The sequence below is a fragment of the Phacochoerus africanus genome, chromosome 10, assembly GCF_016906955.1.
Source record: "Phacochoerus africanus isolate WHEZ1 chromosome 10, ROS_Pafr_v1, whole genome shotgun sequence".
In the NCBI taxonomy this organism is placed as follows: domain Eukaryota; kingdom Metazoa; phylum Chordata; class Mammalia; order Artiodactyla; family Suidae; genus Phacochoerus; species Phacochoerus africanus.
This window is the reverse complement of record NC_062553.1, coordinates 112,651,574-112,672,813: the sequence shown is the minus strand read 5'-3', so window position 1 is coordinate 112,672,813 and position 21,240 is coordinate 112,651,574. Positions and strand designations below refer to the sequence as shown.

Genomic DNA, 21,240 nt, shown 5'->3' with positions numbered 1-21,240 from the left:
AATTTAAATATATTTGGGGGTAGTTTCCATTGTGGCTCAGCAGGTTAAGAACTTGACATAGGAGTTCCCGTCGTGGCGCAGTGGTTAACGAATCTGACTAGGAACCATGAGGTTGCGGGTTTGATCCCTACCCTTGCTCAGTGGGTTAAGGATCTGACGTTGCTGTGACTGTGGTGTAGGTTGCAGATGCGGCTAGGATCCCACGTCGCTGTGGCTCTGGCGTAGGCTGGTGGCTATAGCTCCAATTAGACCCCTAGCCTGGGAACCTCCATATGCCGTGGGAGCGGCCCTAGAAAGATGCAAAAAGACAAAAAGAAAGAACTTGACATAGTGTCTGTGAGGATGTGGATTCCATCCCTCGCCTCACCCAGTAGGTTAAGGATCCAGTGTTGCTGTGGCTGTGTCATAGGCCGGCAGCTGCAGCTCCGATTGGACCCCTAGCCTGGGAACATCCGTATGCCGTGGATGTGGCCCTAAAAAGACAAAAAACAAGGATTTCCCGCTGTGATGCAACAGGATGGACAGCATCTTGGAAGCATTGGGATACAGATTCAAGGTTCAACCCCCAGCCCGGCACAGCGGGTTAAGGATCCAGTGTTGCTGCAGTTGTGGCTTGGGTCGCATGGCCTGGGAGCTCCATATGCTGCAGAGCAGCCAAAAAAAAAAAAAAGAAAAGAAAAAAAGAAACATATATTTGGTATCTTTATTCTACAGCTAAGGTAGTATTAACAGTTTCTTCCATCTGTTTCTCCCCTGTGGTAATGATACATTAAATAAGGACACTAGCTATGGATTTGATTGGACAGCGGACTGGTAGATACTATTACATTTATGGGATTTCCAAAACTAATTTCATATGAGAAGTAGTTCTTCTCGTGGGTTTGGTTACACCATCTACTCTTAAGCCGTATTATAGAGTGGGCATTTCCATTTTGAAGATTTTGACTGTTTCTGACACAATCATAGGGCAACTTTGATTATATTGTTGTAAATAAATCTGGTATCCAACAGTATTTTTAATATGCACATATGTAATGTCTTTTTTCTTCCTGTGTTAAAACCCTACTCTTTGGAATCTTCTCTATATTTTGTTACTAGAGAAATGTAAAGAAGTCCTTTGTAGCAGATTTAGTAGTCCTGCTTTTAATATATCTCAATCCCAGAAGGGAAGGAAAGAGAGCATTTTACATATTCATGTTTTTATCTTTTAAATTTGAATGCATTTGAGCATCTTGCTTCTATAGCCAAGGAGCCAGTGTATTTTCAGTATTGTTGGCCCTTAAACAATGTGGGGGAGTAGGGGCACCAGGCTCTGTGCAATTGAAAATCTGTGCGTAACTTTATAATCAGCCCTCTGTATCCTCTGTTCCATATCCACGGATTCAACCAACTGCAGATCGTGTTGCATGGTAGTATTTATGGAAAAACCTGCATAGGTCGACTCATGTAGTTCAAACCGATATTGTTCAAAAGTCAACTGTGATATTTTCGCATCCTACAGAATTCTCAAGGGTCATTTTTCAGTTTCATAAAGAGCTCTAACCTGTGATAATAGTAATGTAAGCTCACTGACATTCCATCTTTTCCTTTTCAGGGTGCAATACACGTTAACGACAGGGTTGTACCTCAGCCCCCGCTTCAAAAATTGTCTGCAGAAAAACTGACAAGAGAAGGTGCTTTCCTTATGGACTGTGGCTCTGTAAGCACCCTCTCCTGACAAAGCTTAACACTTCTCACTGGCAGAAGGAGAAACACGGGGTCCAGCTCTGTCACCACAGATCAGGCAATGAAAGGTGGACCCAGAACTCAGGCAATAATTAGTAACTGGCACAGGAAGTCAATTTATTTAAGAGAAGTAAAGAGATACATTCCTATTCTCAAGGATTTTATCATCCAGAATCAAAAAAAGATGCAAAGGGACCCCAAGAATTTATCTAGCCCAGCTTGATCTGTTGTCTGGAATGCCATTAATGATTAGGAGTTTAGAAGAGGTCATTGGACAGGATGGTGGTGAAGGGGGTCAGATGGGCAAGATGGCTTCATATGAGCAGAAAAAGGATTCTAATGGCCACAGAATGGAGTGGGGTCAGGCTTTAGTTACAGTACAGAGACAGTAATGGAAATAATGGAACTGGTGGATAGGAAACATGAGTCAGTTACCCGAGTTGAAGCATTATATTCCTGTTGGGAAAAGAGTGAGGAAGACGGTGGGATGTCTTTTCTGAGAAGCCATGAAATGTAAGCAGAGAAGATGACGACCGCTTCAGATTGCTGAGTATAGATTCCAAATACACCCCTTTCCGAATTCCCTTTTACTTTTGTCTTTGTTCCTGCCTGCGTTGAGTTAGTACACTTTACCTCTTTAATGCTTGGTCATTTGGATAAAATGAGCTATAATGGGTTTCTGACCAGGGAGTTTTAATTTTTTGTTGTCTTTTGTTTTTAGGTTTTTTACATTTGGATTGGAAAAGGCTGTGACAATAACTTTATAGAGGACGTGCTTGGGTATCCTAACTTTGCGTCAATACCACAGAAAATGGTCAGTGGATTTGTTTCACATTTTTTTGTGAGACAGAATTCACATGAGTCATCATTTAAGCCATTTTAAAGTGTACAATGCATTCATTTTTTGTGTATTTTCAGTGTTGTACAACCGTTTCCAGTATCTAATTTCATAGCATTTCTCTCACCCCAGAAAGAAAACCTATATCGCCAGTTTTTCCTTTCTGCTTTCCCCTGGCAAACTAACTGCTCTCCTCTCGCTGTGGATCTGCCTATTCTGGACAATTCATGTATCGCACAATGCATGGCCTTTTGTGTTTGACTTCTTTTTCTTCTCCAGTGTTTGCACGGTTCATTCATGTTGTAATATGTATGGGTACTTCGTTTTTACGACTAAATAGTAGTCCATTGCATGTATTTATACCATATTTTGTTGATCCAGTCATTCATTCATGGACATTGGGGTTATTTCTACTCTGGGGCTGTTGTGAATAGCGCTACTATGAACAATTCACACATAAGTGCTCATGTGAACATATGTTTTCAAGTTTTTGTGGATGTATAACTAGGAGTAGACTGGCTGGGTAATGTGGTAACTCTAAGTTTAACTCTTTGAGGAACTGCCAAATTGGTTTCCAACAACTTTAACTTCTCTACATTATTTTGCTGGTGATAAACATGATTGTTTCAGTAGGCTTCAAACTGTATGTGTTACTACCAAAGAGATAATGACTTGGAAAGCAGATCTCTAAACTTAGTTAGTGGAAAAGACTTCCTTGTTCTTGGGTGTTGTAAATATGTCCTTTCTCTTAAAATTAATATAAAGTCAATGGAATTCTTACAACATTCACTTTTCATTTGTTTGTTTTTCTTAATTTGATGCATTAATCCCAGAGTTCACTTCTAAGACTCGCCAAATGAGGATAATAAGGAAAATTTTGAAAATAGAGAATAATGTTAGAAAAGAGGAAAAAGCATATGAAAAATAAATCCTACTAAATAAAGTAATAAACTTTGTTTTAAGGCCGTAGTTATTTAAGAACTGTGATATTGGCACAGTAAATATGTTGGTGGAACAGAATAGAATTCAGAAGTAGATATAATTCATGAAAAACAGAATGTGGTAAAGCTTGTGTTTCGAATCACTACGAAAAATAGAATACCAGTAACATAATCTTTATTATATTACAATGGGTAAGGTCTTTGTAAGTCAGTGATGGAGAAGATTAGAAAATCCGAGCACAAAAATATAACATTTCTGTTTAAATAAACCCAAATGACGTACAACAAAATTGGAAGATAATCTGTAACTCATGAATAGAAAAGGGGCTTATTTGTCTAAGATAAGTTCTCTTACAAATTTTTAAGAAAAAGATACCCCCCTCTCAAAAATAGAAAAAGAAAAATGGGGAAAGGATTTGAATAGGTAAATTCATGGGGTGAAAAGGTAGTAGTGGCCATGTAAAACAAAGTGCAGCTTCATTCATAATTAAGAAAACAAAATAAAACAACAATATGGCATTTCTTTTATTTTTTTATTTTTGGCTTTTCTAGGGCCGCACCCACAGCATATGGAGGTTCTCAGGCTAGGGGTCTAATCGGAGCTGTAGCCACTGGCCTACACCAGAGCCACAGCAACGTGGGATCCAAGCCGCATTTGCGACCTGCACCACAGCTCATGGCAATGCCAGATCCTTAACCCACTGAGCAAGGCCAGGGATTGAACCCACAACCTCATGGTTCCTAGTCAGATTCGTTAACCACTGCGCCACGACGGGAACTCCGAGCATTTATTTATCAAATTTTGCCAGATGGTAAACATTTTTAAATTTGATAATAGGCAGTAATGCAGAGGGAATAGGTCAACAGGCCTGTCAAATACTGTTGATTGGACTCTACATTTACACAGTCTTTTGGAGGGCCATTTGACATTGTCTGTTAAAATTAAAATCACAGTGTCTGACACAGTAAATTATCTACTCCTAAGAATATACCCTATAGGTATATATATGGAAATGGTTTCATGTCACACATAGTGTTAATATCTATGCGTGTATTAAGAAGAATACAACTTAAAAGAGAGAATAGTGTGCATAATATCCATTTGTATTTTCAAAAATGTGTTTGTATATATAGTAGCTATACATACACTTAGAAAGAATGTACATCTATTAAGTTGGCTTCAAAAAATTCATCATGTATATAGAAGAATATATACTTTTATTTATATCTATATATAAATATATATAAAAGAATAGACTTTAGGTCTTTTTAAAATAGTCTTAAATATAGTTTTTAAATATATTTACAAATTCACACTTCTTTAAAAATCCTTGCCCTTAATTTTTTTTTTTAATTTATTTTATTTTTTGTCTTTTTAGGGCCACACCCGGCGCATATGGAGGTTCCCAGGCTAGGGGTCTAATTGGGGTTGTTGCCGCCAGCCTACACACACCACAGCCACAGCAACGCAGGATCCAAGCCGCATCTGTGACCTACACCACAGCTCACGGCAATGCCAGATCCTTAACCCTCTGAGTGAGACCAGGGATCAAACCCTCACCCTTATGGTTCCTAGCCAGATTTGTTTCTGCTGCGCCACAACAGGAACTCCTTGCCCTTAAATTTTAAAGACAAGAGGAAACAAAGTTCTCTAAAAATGCTATTTTTTTTTTCTTTCTTTAAAAATTAAATTGGCCACGCCCACAGCATTAAGACAGTTCACAGGCCAGGGATTGAATCCAGGCCATAGCTGCAACCTACACCACAGTTGCGGGATCCTTAACCCACTGTGCCTGACTGAGGCTCAAACCCGAACCTCCACAGTGACCCAAGCCACTGTAGTCAGATTCTGAACCCAGTGTGCCACAGCAGGAATTCCAAGAAGCTACTCTTAGAATAAGGTATAATGAAAAGTTAAGTGAATATGGGAGTTAGTAATAGTCCCCTTCATTGGAATACTTCCTTTAGAAGAAACATAAAAGTGTAACACAATACCAGTGACCTGCTAATCATTATGTGTGTTTTATTGACTTGTCTGGAAAAAATACAGTACTCAGGTAAAATATCAGTGACATACTTATCATTAAACGTATCTGACTTAGAAAAAATAGGAACAGAATTGTCACTCGTAAATTTCATGTGTGTGTTTGCTGCTCTTGGGGCTGGGAATAGAGTGCTGGTGGTTGGTTGGTGGTAGTGGCGATTGTGATTTCGTTGTGCTACTGCTAAAGTCTGTGTGAAAGGAAATAATTTCCTAATTCCATTTTTTACCAGACACATCTTCCAGAACTAGACACACTTTCATCAGAAAGAGCCAGATCCTTTATAACTTGGCTTAGAGACAATAGACCATTAAGCCCAATTCTTCACGTGGTAAAGTAAGTATTTATGTAACTTAATTATGAAATTGTCTTTTCCTGTCCAATCCATGTGAAATTGCTTGTCTTCAAAGCAAATTTTAAGTAATAATAATCAAAATACCCTCCAGTGATGGACTGCTATTACTTGATTATACGCCCCATCTATTTTCATTAGGTCCCATGTAGAAGTAATTTTTTTTAATGTATAACTATTCTTTTTAACAATATGCATTTTTGGATAATTAACCCTTTTTTCTTTTTCAGAGATGAGAGTCCTGCCAAAACAGAATTTTTTCAACATTTGATTGAAGACCGGACAGAAGCGGCCTTCTCTTACTATGAGTTTTTGCTTCACGTTCAGCAGCAGATTTGTAAGTGAAGTGGAATAAAATTGAGTACGAAGAAAAAGATCTATAAACGAGGTAAAGCATAATCTGTCAGAAAAGCACATAGGAAGTTTGAAATGAAGGAATTTGTTGTTCCAAGAGACAATGCATAGCGTAGCACCCTGTGCGAGGCTTTGGCACAAGGTAAAGAAGAAGAAAGAACGGGACAGGTTTTCTTCACCGTAAGTTAATGGTCATGATAGTGCTGTTTCACCAAGTATATTTTGAATTGGTTTCCACACATTTCCAGTAGTGCAGTAGTACAGTATCTGTTCATTGCAAGCCGGCAAACCTATGTAGCTCTGTGGAATGGTATGTCATGATGTAAAATTAGATAAATTCCTTTTTCTTATAATTAAAGTAACATTTCTGGACTTGAACTCTGACAAAAGATGCCAAAAGGCAGTGGTACCATGTTACTTGTTTATATAAATTACTTTTTAACAAGGAATGATTCATATTCATTAAATGAATTCAATATTTTCCCTGTAAAAACAATAGTTTCAGAACATGAACTATAGAAAAAAAATATATATATAATGTATATAAATGTTACATTTGTAAAGAAAATGTAAAAATGTAACTACAGAATATGAATTGCATAAACTGTGCTCCATTGTTGGATGACAACTCTTTTTGTCGCAGTTAGAAAATGAGGTTGACTAATGCATATTATGAATTGAGTCCACAGAAGAAACACAAAACTCTTTGTAATTCTGTTAAATCTTTTATGTGGATTTATTTATGATCAGCCTACTAATTAAAATATTTTGCTTGACAATATGGTTTGCTCTTTATGTGTCTGTGGTGGGGGAGTTGGTGGTATTTTTGCAATTGAATGCTGGGAAAATGCAATGATAGTTTGTTTCAATTAGTATGTGAATACATTTTCAGTAGTTTGTGCACATTACCAAGTACTACTGTATTCTAAACAAGCTCTACTTTCTTTTTTATTTATTTATTTTTTATTTATTTTATTTATTTTTTTGTCTTTTTGCCATTTCTTGGGCTGCTCCCGCGGCATATGGAGGTTCCCCAGGCTAGGGGTCGAATCAGAGCTGTAGCCACTGTCCTATGCCAGAACCATAGCAATGCGGAATCTGAGCTGCATCTGCAACCTACACCACACTCACGGCAACACCAGATCCTGAACCCGCTGAGCAAGGCCAGGGATCGAACCCGCAACTTCATGGTTCCTAGTCGGATTCGTTAACCACTGAGCCATGACGGGAACTCCTAAACAAATGCTACTTTCAAAATACATGTGATTATTAACTAGCCATATGTATTAGTTAATCATAATCACTATGATTAAGATTAATCGTGGTCTTAATTTGTCTATCTCAAATAAATTAGGCATTTTTTTCTGCACATTCATAGCAAGAAAGTTTTCAAAACTTGTGTCTATCCTGTTTAATTGACTTTAAGATGCCATCTTAAACATTGAGAGTGATTTTATTTGGGTGAAAAAAATCTCATTTACTAACACTGTATTTACTATAAAAACTGTTAATGATCCATTAGACTGTGGAATAAAATTTTCCTATGTATACTCTAAAAGTCCCCTCAATGAACTCTGGAAGGAAAAAGGCTCTTGATGTGTGTGGTAAGTGATTTTTATTGGTTTTGTGCCTGGTGGGTTTCTTTTCTTTGGAAAAAAAATAAAAGTAGTCTCTCACTTTCCCTGATGGAAATGAGAGGTTAAATGACTCACCCTAAATGACATTACTAATTAGTGACAGAGCTAATGGTAAAAGTCAAATGTTCTACCCACCCACCACCTACTCTCACCCCAGCCCACCCCTAGGACTGTACGTGTCCCCATGTCATGCTGCCTCCAGCAGGAGAGAATCTTACTGAACATTAGGAGAAACTGCAGTGCTCAAAGGACAACTAAACTAAATACTGTAATTTTGCAATGCAAAATATCATGTTTCTACTTTAAGAAAGATGAAAATATTTTGTCTTTGGACATTTTGTTCTTCATTTAATAGATATTTATAAGCACATAATACTTGCTAGATACTGTTCTAGGCCAAAACATAGAAAATCCCTGCTTTCCCAGAGCTTCCTCTCCAGAGGGAGGGGGTGGAGGACTGGGGCAAAAACAATACGTTTATAAGCCAGGTACAGTGACTGCTGTGGAGGAAGAGAAAGGAATAAGGAATTAAGAATGCTGGTTTGGGGGGTTCCCTGAGGCTCAGTGCGTTAAGGATCCAGCATTGCCACTGCCATGGCTTGAGTTGCTGCTGAAGCGTGGCTTTGATCCCTGGCCTCACTTCTTATAACACCCATGAGAAATGGCACTTGACATAAAACAAGTGGATGGGAAGTTGTGTGTTTCTTGAGGGGACGCAGAGGCTATTGCCTCGTGAGCTGATCCAAAATTGAAAGCCCTTCCAGAGTTCCCATCGTGGCTCAGTGGTTAACAAATCCGACCAGGAACCATGAGGTTGCGGGTTTGATCCCTGGCCTCGCTCAGTGGCTTAGGGATCCGGCATTGCCGTGAGCCGTGGTGTAGGTTGCAGAAAGCATTCCTTCCTAGACATCCACTAAGTGAGTAGTCAAATTGCTAAAATTTGTGGTCACACATGAAAATCAGTAGTGTTGTGAAGTTTTTGTTTGTGTTGTTGTTTTTGGCTGCACCCACAGCATGTAGAAGTTCTCAGGCCATGGATCGAACCTGCGCCACAGCAGTGAAAACGCTGAATCCTAACTGCTAAACCAGTAGGGAACTCTGAACATCAGTGTTTTATTAGAAATTACTTGACATTCTACTTCTCTTCTCCCAGGGAACCTGGTTCCTGTGCAAGTTTGTAATGTTGGAAAAACTCCCCAAAGTGCATGTGTACAGATGTTAGATGTTGGGTTGCCGTCTCCTCAGAAGCTTCTTGGATACAACCTGAGACGTGCCCCCGTGTATGCAGAGGGCAGGGAAAAGTGGAAGAAAGACGCAGATCACTCCAGATGGGTAGATGCCAGGTTTTTTTGTTTTGTTTTGTTTTTTCCCTTGGCCCGAGGCATGCAGAATTTCCCCAGCCAGGGATCAATCTCATGCCGCAAAAGTGACAATGCCAGATCCTTAACCGCTAGGCCACCAAGGAGCTCCAGTAGCTTGCAGGTTTAATAGGCAGGGGGACTTAAAAGGCTTGAATTAGGCGACCACATGACCAGTAGATCTCCACACCCATCTGCCACATCTTAGAAGTTTATATAGAGGCCTTAACTGGGTTCAGTCACGTACCCAATCCCAATAGCCTCAACACCATATTGCATTTCAAGGCCAGATCCTTGGAGCAGCTTCTGGGAACTTGTCTTAAGCAGAATGCAGAACCCAAGAACAGGAGAGCAGTTTGGGGAGCCTCCTATTGCTGCGGTCTAGCTCATGGTCACCTGGCCATCATATATTCTTGATGGGCTTCTCCAGCAACAGATACACTGCCCCACATTGTCAGGCAACCAACAGAAACTGCCTCCAGTCGGTGATCAGCCAGCTTCTTATAAGCGTATCTGACTGCTCCGAGATGGTCATGGCTTTTACTACTATTTTTGCTTTCCAGGTATGTGTTATTTTAGCTGGATAGCCAGTTAATTTGTTGTTGATAATCTGATGACTGTGTGGTGATGTATATGCTTATTTTTACACCATAATTTTCTAATTTTGTAAAACTAGATTTGTTAAAATATTTTTGGTTGACATAAGGATTCTGCTGTCACTGCTAAAGCAGAAATATGTATAGCCTACACTTTGCTTATAACACTTTGTTGATGATATAGCTAGTACATATGTGCTAATTAAAGTAATTTATAAAAAAGAATTAAGGTAAGTGCAATATAATTACTAGGGTCTTTTAAAGTTATTGGGCTGTGGCTTTATAATATTAAATTGTATTTAAGCTTCTCTTTAGAAATAAATAATAAGCAGTCTGTATATGTTTCTCTCAATTCTTTATTACATAGAAATTTACTTATGTCAGGGATTGTATCTTGGGTCTTTTTAGTACTTATCGCTCAACTCACCTATCCCCAAGCTCCTATCCTTACACAGGTTATATAATAGAACACACATTAATTTAATTTAATGGAAAACTTAGCCTTTCATACAATGGAGTCATTTCAAAATGACCCTTGGGAAAGCTGTAAAGCAATGGACCAATTTAGAAAGCCTGTCCCATTTTTAATGACATTTTTATCAAATTTGTATTCCAATTTCTTTCAGTCCTCTTCCTTGGGGACTTAGGTTTTAAGACTTGCATAGTAACGATAGGAAAGGCCTATTAATATGTGCTTCCTGATGATACTGGCATGATTTTACTAGAATGAAAGATACTGTGCCTCTAGACTGTTTCCTATTATCAGAAATTGATAATTATTTACAGAGTCAAGAATAACAGAGAGATAGAGAGATGAAAGAATAAGATGTTTAAGCAAGAAAGGTCAAAGCTTAAAGCTGCGTTTAATTAGCACTCTGAGTACTGTGTTCCTAAGCAGTAAGGGGTCTTATGCAAAACGTAGTGTACTTAAGGGCAATCGTTTAGGAAGGAATGGAAACCAAAGTGGGGTGGAGAATGGGTAGGAACCAGGCAGGCAGCTCTGAAAGCAAAAGGAGTCTGTTGTCGGGGCTGGACTCACTGGCGCTGCTGCTCTTCGTTCACATCCCAGGCTTTGCACCTGCTGCTCCATTGCTTGGAAACCCTTTTGACCCCTTCCTGGCATCACTCCCTGAACCCCACTCATCCTTAGAACTCAGCCTAAAGATCACCTCCTCCTGGCAGCCCTTCCTGACCACCCCCACTCTGGGTTAAGTTCACCTCCTATATATTCCCCTAACGCCTCCTGCTTATCTCTGCCATAGCCTCTGTTTTGCTGTGTTGTCACTGACATTCTCCTTCAAACACAGGAACCCTCTTCTCTTAAACTAAGGCAAGTGTCTCCCACCCCCACGTCTGGCACATAATCAACATTCAGCAAATGTTTGTTGATTCAATTTTAAATAATTCTAAGAGATAAAATGAGTTGAAGATCTGGAAACAGAAGTAGAGAAACAGCCTCTTTTGGATGAAAGAAGAAAACATGCAATACCATGCTAGATAGAAACTGAGGGAAAATCGGACAGATGGAATGGAAATAATGCCAGAGGGTGGATATAAACCCCGCAAAAATTCCTGAATGTACCTCCTCTCAGGTGTCTGGAGGTTCAGTGGTTTGGAGCACGTTGCAAGATCCCCTCCAAAATGAAAGACCCCTCACTGCCCCTGCATCACCTTCCACAACGCCATGCACAGTGCACGGTGGCTCTTTCCGATCTTCGAAGCTACACACCCACCATTTCAGTGTGCCACTCTGACCCACTCACAAATAACCGGTAGGCTGCCAGTTTGTGGTGAAGTCAGAGCAGGAGAAAGCTCTCCATCAAGGGAAGCAGCGGTGCAAACCTCTCTTCTCCATGGGCTCTGTCAACCCAACAGATCCAATGGGGCAAAAACGAACCCCACGAGGAGGCTCAGCTGGAGAATTACAGACCTTTCTAGGGTCTGGAAGCACAGCCATATTGTCAAAAAAAAAAAAGACAAAAACAAACAAAAACCTCTCTTTGAGAGCAGCTCCTGGATTGCTGCTGAACTATCTGTAAGACGTTGGATGTCCTTGTGATCCGAGTTGACCAGTGTGAGCTGAGTAGTAAGACTGCGGGTGCCCAGAAGCGTCTATCCCTAAATGTGACTAGTATGTAAGATTCCAGGCTCAGCTGTCCTGAAGCAAGTTGCACAAGCAGGTGGCTCAGATTCTTATGGCTGCTCCTTTCATGTTGCCACCTTCCTCAATCCACATCTATAGTCTTGTGAGCTATGAAAGAAAGAAGCAGCGGAACCTGGTTTTAAGATAAAGTGACAGCGCCCCCTCGGACTGCTGTAGAACTAGTCTAGTGGTGAAGGGATATCTTTGTAGACAGAACTTCAAGCTGTACATTTATCTGGACTGTGAGACGACCGAGAGATGTAGGCCTATACAGTGTCATAGGCAGTAGCTAATGTCTAGTTACATGGTCAGGGACTTGGAAGGAACCGGATTGGAAGTTGGTGACAAAGAGGTTCAGAGAACAGTTATTTGGATGGAGCTCATGAAATGGACACAGCATGAAGATAGTTGTACCCCAGTGGTTGTGCACCACAGGCCATGAGCAAGAACCGTCCACCTTAATCAGGTGGACAAAGTGAACCATCTGTGAATGTCAGCCTCGCAGCCACCCCAGGATTTGCTTAATGGCCTGTATACAAAGTTGCTGTACCTTCAAGGATAGAAGCTATGCTGGGCTAAAACTACACACAGCCTCTCATCAAGGCTAAAATGCCTGTATGTGACATTCTTCCTTGGGAAAACAAGGTGCCACTGGGAAGCAGGTTAATTGCATTGGACCCCTCTGTCATGGAGCAGTTTGTCCTCAGTGGAACAGACAGACAGTCTGGGTATGGATTTGCCCACCCAGCTTGTAGCATTTCTACCAACACCACCATCTACAGGCTTACAGAATTACCACGGGACTTCCACATTCTTTCTGATCAAAGGTCTTATTCCATGGCAAAAGAAGTGTGACAGTGGGAATTCACTTGTCTTACTACAACCTGTCACACATACACACCCTCCACCCTCAACACAGCTGGCCTGATAGGCCGGTGAATGTAATTTTTTTTTTTTTCTTTTCTGGCCGCCCCGAGGCATATGGAGTTCCTGGGCCAGGGATCAGATCCCAGATGCAGTTGCGACCTAAGCCGCAGCTGTGGCAACGCTGGATCTTAACCCCACTGCACTGGGCCGGGGATCAAACCTGTGTCCCAAGACACCACGGATCCTGTTGTGCCAAAGCGAGATCTCCCAAGTGAATGTTCTTTGGAAGACTCAGAGTGACTTTCAGTGTTCTATCCTGCCAGATGCAGTATAGGTTTCAAGTCTAAAACCAACATTTTTCTCCCAAGCCTGAAAAGCAAGACTGGAGATGAGAGCATCCCCTCTTAACCTATTCACACAATTTTAGGGTCTTACTTCCCAAAGGAGAAGCACTTCCTCCAGCAGACACAATAATAATCCCACTGAGTTGGAGGTTATGACCAACATCTGGCTATTTGGGGCTCCTTAGACCAAAGCGTGAAGGGGATTTATTCTGACTGTGAAGAGGAATTCGTTTGCTGCTACATAATGGGGCAGGGAGGACCATAGCTGAGACCTAGAGAATTTTTCAGAGTGCCTCCTATGACTGCTATATTCAGTTATAAAAAGTAATGAAATACTGTAGCAACTCAGTGAAAGAAGGAGCCACTGATGACTCAAACTCCTGAAAAAAAATTAAGATTTCCTGTCTCATACTCAGTAAAGAATGTCAATCAACCTTCTGTACTGTGCTCAACAGAAGTTGGAAAGCGATCTGAGAGGTAGAGCATGAACAAATTTGAAAGTGAAAAAGAACTCAGTTCTAGCCCCGTATCTGTCATGGTAATTGGACCAACTCCAGTAGAAAAAAGTAAGCGTTTGAGAGCCAAACAGAATAAAATTTAAACTTTAGTCCCTCTGCTAGATGTGTGACCTGGGGCAAGTCCCCAAAGTTTTCTAAGCCTTAACATTTCTACTGGAGATGATTGTTCTGTGGTAAGAGTTTGGTGAGGATTATATGGAAGGAATGTGTAAAGTTGCTCAGGTGATACCCGGCATGTAGTAAGTGCTCCGTCAAGGGCAGTCAGAATAGCAACACAGCGGTAAGAGCCGCAGTGATCCTCCCATATGGAGCCTGCCCTTTGCCCCCAAATCACCGGTTTCCATTTGCCTATGAGTTTCTCCCTTCACTGAAATTCTTCCCCACTTGCGACTAAGGACCAAAAGCTTTTTTTTGTTCGGTTGGTTGGTTTGTGTGTGTGTGTGTGTTTTTTCTAGGGCCGAACCCACAGTATGTGGAGGTTCCCAGGCTAGGGCTCTAATCAGAGCTGTAGCCACCGGCCTACGCCAGAGCCACAGCAACGCGGGATCCGGGCTGCGTCTGCGACCTACACCACAGCTCACAGCAACGCCAGCTCCTTAACCCACTGACAAGGCCAGGGATTGAACCCACAACCTCATGGTTCCTAGTCGGATTCATTAACCACTGAGCCACGACGGGAACTCCAGGACCAAAAGTTTTAGTGCTGGCTTCTGCCACCTTAACTCTCTTTTTCCTGTGATTGATTTATTAACTCTGCTTTTATTTGCTTCAGACCACCCAGTACTACTGGACATACAGAAGCAAGCAGTCTTTTTTTCTTGCACATATTTTTAACTAAAGTGTAGTTGATTTACATTGTTCTGTCCATTTCTGCTGTACAGCAAAGTAACCCTGCCATACACATATATACATTCTTCTTCTCATGTTATCTATTCCAAGAGATTAGATATAGTTCCCTGTTGGATATAGTAGGACCTCATTGTTTGTCCATTCTCAAAGTAATAGTTTGGCAGTTTCCATTGTGGCTCAGTGGGTTAAGAACCCAGCACAGTGTCTGTGAAGATGCAGGTTGGATCCCTAGCCTTGCTCAGTGGATTAAGGATCCAGGGTTGTGGTAGCTTGGATCTGCCATTGGTGTGGCAATAGTGTAGGCTGGCAGCTGCAGCTCCAATTCAACCCCTGGCCTGGGAACTTCCATCCATATGCAATGGGTTAGGCCCTAAAAAAAAAAGGAATACTTTGCATCTACTAACCCCAAACTCCCAGTCCATCCCACTCACTTCTCCCTCCCCCTTGGCAACCACAAGTCTGTTCTTTTTTTTTCCTTTTTTTTGTCTTTTTGTCCTTTTAGGGCCACACCCACGGCATATGGAGGTTCCCAGGCTAGGGGTCTAATGCGAGCTGTAGCCGCCAGCCTACACCACAGCCACAGCAACACGGAATCTGAGCCGCATCACAAGTCTGTTCTTTATGGCTGTGAGTCCAGAAGCAAGTAGTCTTAATCCCTTGCATCCATCTGCCATCAGGCTTCAAAACTTAATGCTCATCAGTGAACCACAATTGGTATTTTTTTTTTTTTTTAATCACAGCCACAGCAACCTGGGATCCAAGCTGCATCTGCGACCTACACTGCAGCTCATGGCAACGCTGGACCGTTAGATACCAAGTTTTAACTTTCCACCTGATAATCCCATTATTAGTAGAGAGTTATGAACCCTTATGCCTCTGGGCCTTTGAACATGCCGGTCCCTTTGCTAGAAATACATTTTCACCTCTTTGTTTGACTAGCTCCTCTTCCTCCTCCAGTTAGTGTGCAGTGATGTCAGCCTGACGCTCACCACGAGCCTAGCTGGATCACCCCTAATTGGGACCATCAGCCCTGGTTTTTTTCCTATTAGAACATTTATCCTACTTTCATTTCTTTTTCTGTTACCTTCTCCACTATATTCTCTGTGGGCAAGAAACTCATCTTTGGGATTTTCTGGTGACCTAGTTGGTTAAGGATTTGGCATGGTCACTGCTGTGGCTCAGGTTTGATCCCTGGCCCAGAATCTATTCTACATGCTACAGGTGTGGCCAAAACAAAACAAAAAACACTCATCTTTTTCATACATCACCCTATTTTTAGAGCCTTGAACAGTATCTGACACACCTTTGTGTACATATAATCAGAAGTATGTGTGTGTTCTTAAAATCAGTTGCAGTTTTAAACTTAGAAGTCTTGTTTTATTTCTCATTCTTTCATTCATTCATTCATCAAACATTTAAGAACCTACTTTGTGATAGGCACTTAAGTGATGGTTTTAGAGCAGTGAACAAAACAGACAAGTTCCCTTCCACCATGGAGCTTGCATTCTTGCAGTCTATATAAAAGAAATATCATATGTTGGGTAATGACTAAATGCGAAGAAGAAAAATAAAGCAGAGTGGGAGCTGCAGGCAGGGAGTAGCAGGTAGTGTGGCCAAGCCTGGCTTTCAGGGCTTTACAGGCTGTGGTGAAGGCTTCGGGTTTCATTCTTAAAGAGGTACATTTCCAAAGGGCTTCGAACAGAGGGGTGGTGTGAACTGACCCTAACAGGAGTGTGCGAGGGTAAGACGAGCCAGTGAACAGTTTATGAATAAATCAGACCCTGGACACAGTTTTGATGGGACATATTTGGATGAAGAGAATGTGAAATTTGGAAACTGATCCTGGCAATCAATTGTGTTAATTTTTACTTGATCATTCTTTCATTACACTACTGGGTTCCATTTGCTAATATTTCATTTAGGGTCTGTTCTATCTACTTTATAGGTAAGATTCATCTGTAGTTTGTTTTTGGTTTATGTATTTATTTTTCTGTCAGCATTACACTAGTTTTTTGGGTTTTGTGGGTTTTTTTGGTTTTGGTCTTTTTGTCATTTTAGGGCTGCACCTGGGAGGTTCCCAGGCTAGGGGTCCAATCAGAGCTGTAGCCACCGGCCTATGCCACAGCCACAGCAACTCGGGATCCTAGCCTCGTCTGCAACCTACACTGCAGCTCACGGCAACGCCAGATCCTTAACCCACTGAACGAGGCCAGGGATTGAACCCTCATCATCATGAATGCCAGTGAGCCATGACAGGAGCTCCTGCATTACACTAGTTTCATTAAGTGAATTAGATAGCTTCCCATCTGTTTCGATGCTTTGGAACAATTTGTATTCATTAGCTAAAATTTTGGTATGTAAGATAGGCATTATCTATTCTGGAAGTTTTGGTTGAACTGGCCGACTAAGCTCTGGGCTTTGCGACGTTTTTCCAGGTAGATCATTAGCCACCATTTCAATCTATGACCGTTGATCTCTTCAGGCTCTCTTGGTTAAGCCAAGTTTGGTTTTGATAGTTTTAACTTGATTAATATAAGCAATTTGGGGGGTAGTTTTTCTATCCTTTCTGTTATGTTTATGTATTCCTTCTTTCTTTTTTCTTGATCATTCTTGTTTCAGGTATGTCAGTCCTGCCTAGTGAATTTAAAAAAAAGAAACTTCCGAAGTTCCCTGGTGGCTCAGCAGGTTAAGGATCTGGTGTTGTTACTGCTGTGGCTCGGGGCCCTGGCATGGCCAAAAACAAATAACTTTTGGTTTTAATGACACACTCTATTTTGGGGAGAGGTTGCTTTAGTGTTGAGGAAGTTTGATTCATTTTCTGCTTTTACCTTCCTTCTTTTCTTCCCACTACATCCTTTAGGTTCATTTTTGCTGCTCTTTTTATAGCTTCTTAGATTGTAAGATGAGTTTACTTTCAGACTTTCCTGTTTTCTAATAAATGCATTTAAGACTACACCGTTTCCTGAGTAGTGGCGGTTTTAAGGTTGGATTTCATTGCTATGCAGTTTTTAAATCGTTCTCAATGTCCGCTGCTTTCCTGTTTCATCTGTTAATGTTTATAAGTGTGTTATTCAAATTCCAACATAGTGATGCTTTCTCTTTTTGTTTTCTAATTCCATGAACAAAGCGTATATGTTAGGAAGTAAAAATAATGGTTGCAGTTTTCTCCGAGGCCTAATATATAGTCATATCATCACTGAGCTACTGCAGTGACAAGGTTGGATCCTTAACTCTCCGTGCCACAAGGGAATTCCTGATTTTTCTTTCTCTCTCTCTCTCTCTCTTTTTTTTTTTTTGGTCTTTTCTAGGGCCACTCCTGCAGCATGTGGAGGTTCCCAGGCTAGGGGTTTAATCGGAGCTACAGCTGCCGGCCTACACCACAGCCACAGCAACACTGGATCCTTAACCCACTGATCGAGGCCAGAGATCGAACACGAAACCTCCTGGTTCCTAGTTGGATTGTTAACCACTGAGCCACGACGGGAACTCCTCTTTTTTGTTTTCGAATTTCATGAACACAGCTTGTTTGTTAGCAAGTAAAAATGATTTTTGAGATTACCTCTAAGGCCTAAGATGCAGTCATTACGTTGGAAATCTGCCATATGGATTCAAAAGTAATATGTATTCTCATTTGGGTATAAAGTTCTTTATGACTCTAGGTGTTAAAAATGAAGACCTAGGACCCGGAGGCAGGAGAGGGAAGAAGAATATTCTTCTGCAGTGACCACTGGAATTCAGTGTGGGGCCTCCAAGTGAGATACACAAGGGAAGTACTTAGCCAGGCCTCCTGTCCATCCTGCAGCCCAGTGCTGCTGGCATCTTCAGGAGAGAGATGAGAGGTTGCTCAATGCGGATGATTTTACAAATAAGACCAGGTGACATAAATATAAAATGTTTTTGTAAATAAACTTTTCTTCCACCTTGACTGAAGCTAGCCCCTTTGCCAGCGGTAGACAAGCGGTACCAACAGTAGATAATCCAGGAGTTCCCATCGTGGCTCCGCAGAAATGAATCTGACCAGGAACCACAAGGTTGCGGGTTCAATCCCAGGCCTCGCTCAGTGGGTTAAGGATCTGGCATTGCCGTGAGCTGTGGTGTAGGTCGCAGACGTGGCTCGGATCCTGCGTTGCTGTGGCTGTGGCATAGGCTGGTGGCTACAGCTCCGATTCGACTCCTAGCCTGGGAACCTCCATGTGCCTCGGGGGCGGTCCTTAAAAAAGACAAAAGACCAACAGTAGATAATCCAGTATTATTATTGGTCAGCCTATTTGTGAAAAACTGAGTTCTTAAATGGTAGTTTGGGGACAAAAGTAAATAATGTCTGTAAAGGCAGGTTGTTTGAAAGCCAGTGGGGAAGTCCCCTTGTGGAGCAGCAGAAATAAATCTGACTGGTAGCCATGAGGATGCAGGTTCGATCCCTGTCTTCACTCAGTGGGCTGGGGATCCAGCATCGTCGCAAGCTGCTGTGTAGGTCGCAGGTGCAGCTCGGATCCCCCATGTTGCTGTGGCTGTGGCTGTGGTGTAGGCCAGCAGCTGTAGCTCTGATTAGACCCCTAGCCTGGGAACTTCCATATGTCGGGGGTATGGCCCTAAAAAGCAAAAAAAAGGGGAGGAGCTACTTTTATTTGAAGTTAAAGGACAAATCTGAATGTTCATGCCCTAATCAAGGATGTGACACCAGGCCAAAACTAGGGTGAGGCAACCAAGTCACTTGCCTTGGGCACCAAAAATTCACCCATTGAGATAGTATTTTAATGAAATATTTAATGAAATATTTTTTTACATTTTGTTGCCATAGAGATGACTTACAATGTTATCATAGTTTTAAGTGTACAGGAACGTGAATCGGTTATACATATAGCTATTCTTTTTTCCCCATTTAAGTTATGTAATTTTTCAAAAATCACAATGAATGCAAAATATTTATGATGAACAGAATATCAATTTTTTTCCCCCCGTTGTACAGCATGGGGATCAAGTTACTCTTACATGTATACATTTTTTTTCCCACCCTTTGTTCTGTTGCAATATGAGTATCTAGACATAGTTCTCAATGCCACTCAGCAGGATCTCCTTGTAAATCTATTCCAAGTTGTATCTGATAACCCCAAGCTCCCTATCCCTCCCTCTCCCATCAGGCAGCCACAAGTCTATTCTCCAAGTCCATGATTTTCTTTTCTGAGGAGATGTTCATTTGTGCTGGATATTAGATTCCAGTTATAAGTGATATCATATGGTATTTGTATTTGTCCTTCTGACTCATTTCACTCAGTATGAGAGTCTCTAGTTCCATCCATGTTGCTGCAAATGGCATTATGTCTTTTTTATGGCTGAGTAGTATTCCATTGTGTATGTATACCACATCTTCCTAATCCAATCATCTGTTGATGGACATCTGGGTTGTTTCCATGTCTTGGAATAGTGAATAGTGCTGCCATGAACATGCGGGTGCATGTGTCTCTTTTAAGTAGAGTTTTGTCCAGATATATGCCCAAGAGTGGGGTTGCGGGGTCATATAGAAGCTCTATGTGTAGATTTCTAAGGTACCTCCATACTGTTCTCCATAGTGTCTGTACCAGAATATCAAATTTTTAAATAAGGGGAGAACTTGACCCCACACATTAACAATTCACCTCACTTTATCTCCTCCTAATCCCAGCCGTGGCTGTGAGAAGGTCAGGGAGGTGATTATGTGATATCAGAAGAGAGAGCAATGTAAGGTCAAGTTGTCTTCAGGTCATAGTTATGCAATTCTAGGCTTGAATTCTGACTATATACTCTTCCGTAAGTTACTAAGGTTTAATTTCTTTAGCTGTAACAGGGAGCTAATAACACTAACCCGATAAAATTTTGGTAATGACTAAACAAGATCACGCAAAGTGCCTATGCCCAAGCCGCAGAGGCAGAGCCTCGTTTTGTGGAGCCTGAGATTATTTAATTTGGGAGATGTTCATTAAGAAAAATAATAAAAATTAGGAACGCAAAATTGGCATGGTAATGAATATTTAGAGAAAATTCATAAGTAACACAGATATATATTTAAATTATATTTTATTGACTTAGACTTTTGTGTTAATTTCAGGCGTAGAACAAAGTTGAATCAGTTAAATGTATATTCATTCTTTTTTCCCATTTAGGTTATTACAGAGTGTTGAGTAGATTTCCCTTTGCTATGTAGCAGGATCTTGTCTGTTCTCTGGTCTATGCATAGTATGTAAATGACAATCCTGTCCTCCAAATGTATCCTCCCCGTCTTTGGTTCCTCCTTTGGTACTACACATTTGATTTTGAAGTCTGTGAGTTTGTTTCTGTTTTATAACTTCTTTTGTGTCATTTTTATTAGATTCCACATCTAAGTGATATCATAGGATAATTGTCTTTCTCTCTCTGACTTAGTATGATAATCTCTAGGTCCATCCATGTTGCTGCAAATGGCTTTAACTCTTTCTTTTTTAGGGCTAAGTAATAGTCACTCCACTGTACATATGTACATCTTCTTTATTATACCACATTTTTAAAACCACCCCCCCCAAATAAAACATTTTTTTAGAATTAGTTGCCCTGGAGTCCTGTTGTGGCTCAGTGGGTTAAGAACAAGACAGTGTCTGTGAGGATGCAGGTTCAATCCCTGGCTTCACTCAGTGGGTTAAGGCTTTGCATAGGATGCAGATGTGGC

General features: G+C 41.1%; 1 protein-coding gene across 5 annotated transcripts in view; it reads left to right on the top strand.

Annotated features, from left to right (window-relative positions):
- SEC24B (SEC24 homolog B, COPII coat complex component) overlaps positions 1-7,031 on the top strand; it is an 88,892-nt gene extending 81,861 nt beyond the window's left edge. For all 5 annotated transcript variants that reach the window (XM_047798208.1, XM_047798207.1, XM_047798210.1 and 2 more), the window contains 4 exons: positions 1,595-1,699; positions 2,447-2,539; positions 5,779-5,882; positions 6,129-7,031. In XM_047798208.1, the coding sequence (XP_047654164.1) occupies positions 1,595-1,699; positions 2,447-2,539; positions 5,779-5,882; positions 6,129-6,243 (417 nt within the window). In that variant the 3' untranslated portion in view covers positions 6,244-7,031. The remainder of the gene's footprint in view (positions 1-1,594; positions 1,700-2,446; positions 2,540-5,778; positions 5,883-6,128) is intronic.
- Positions 7,032-21,240: the final 14,209 nt, after the last annotated feature.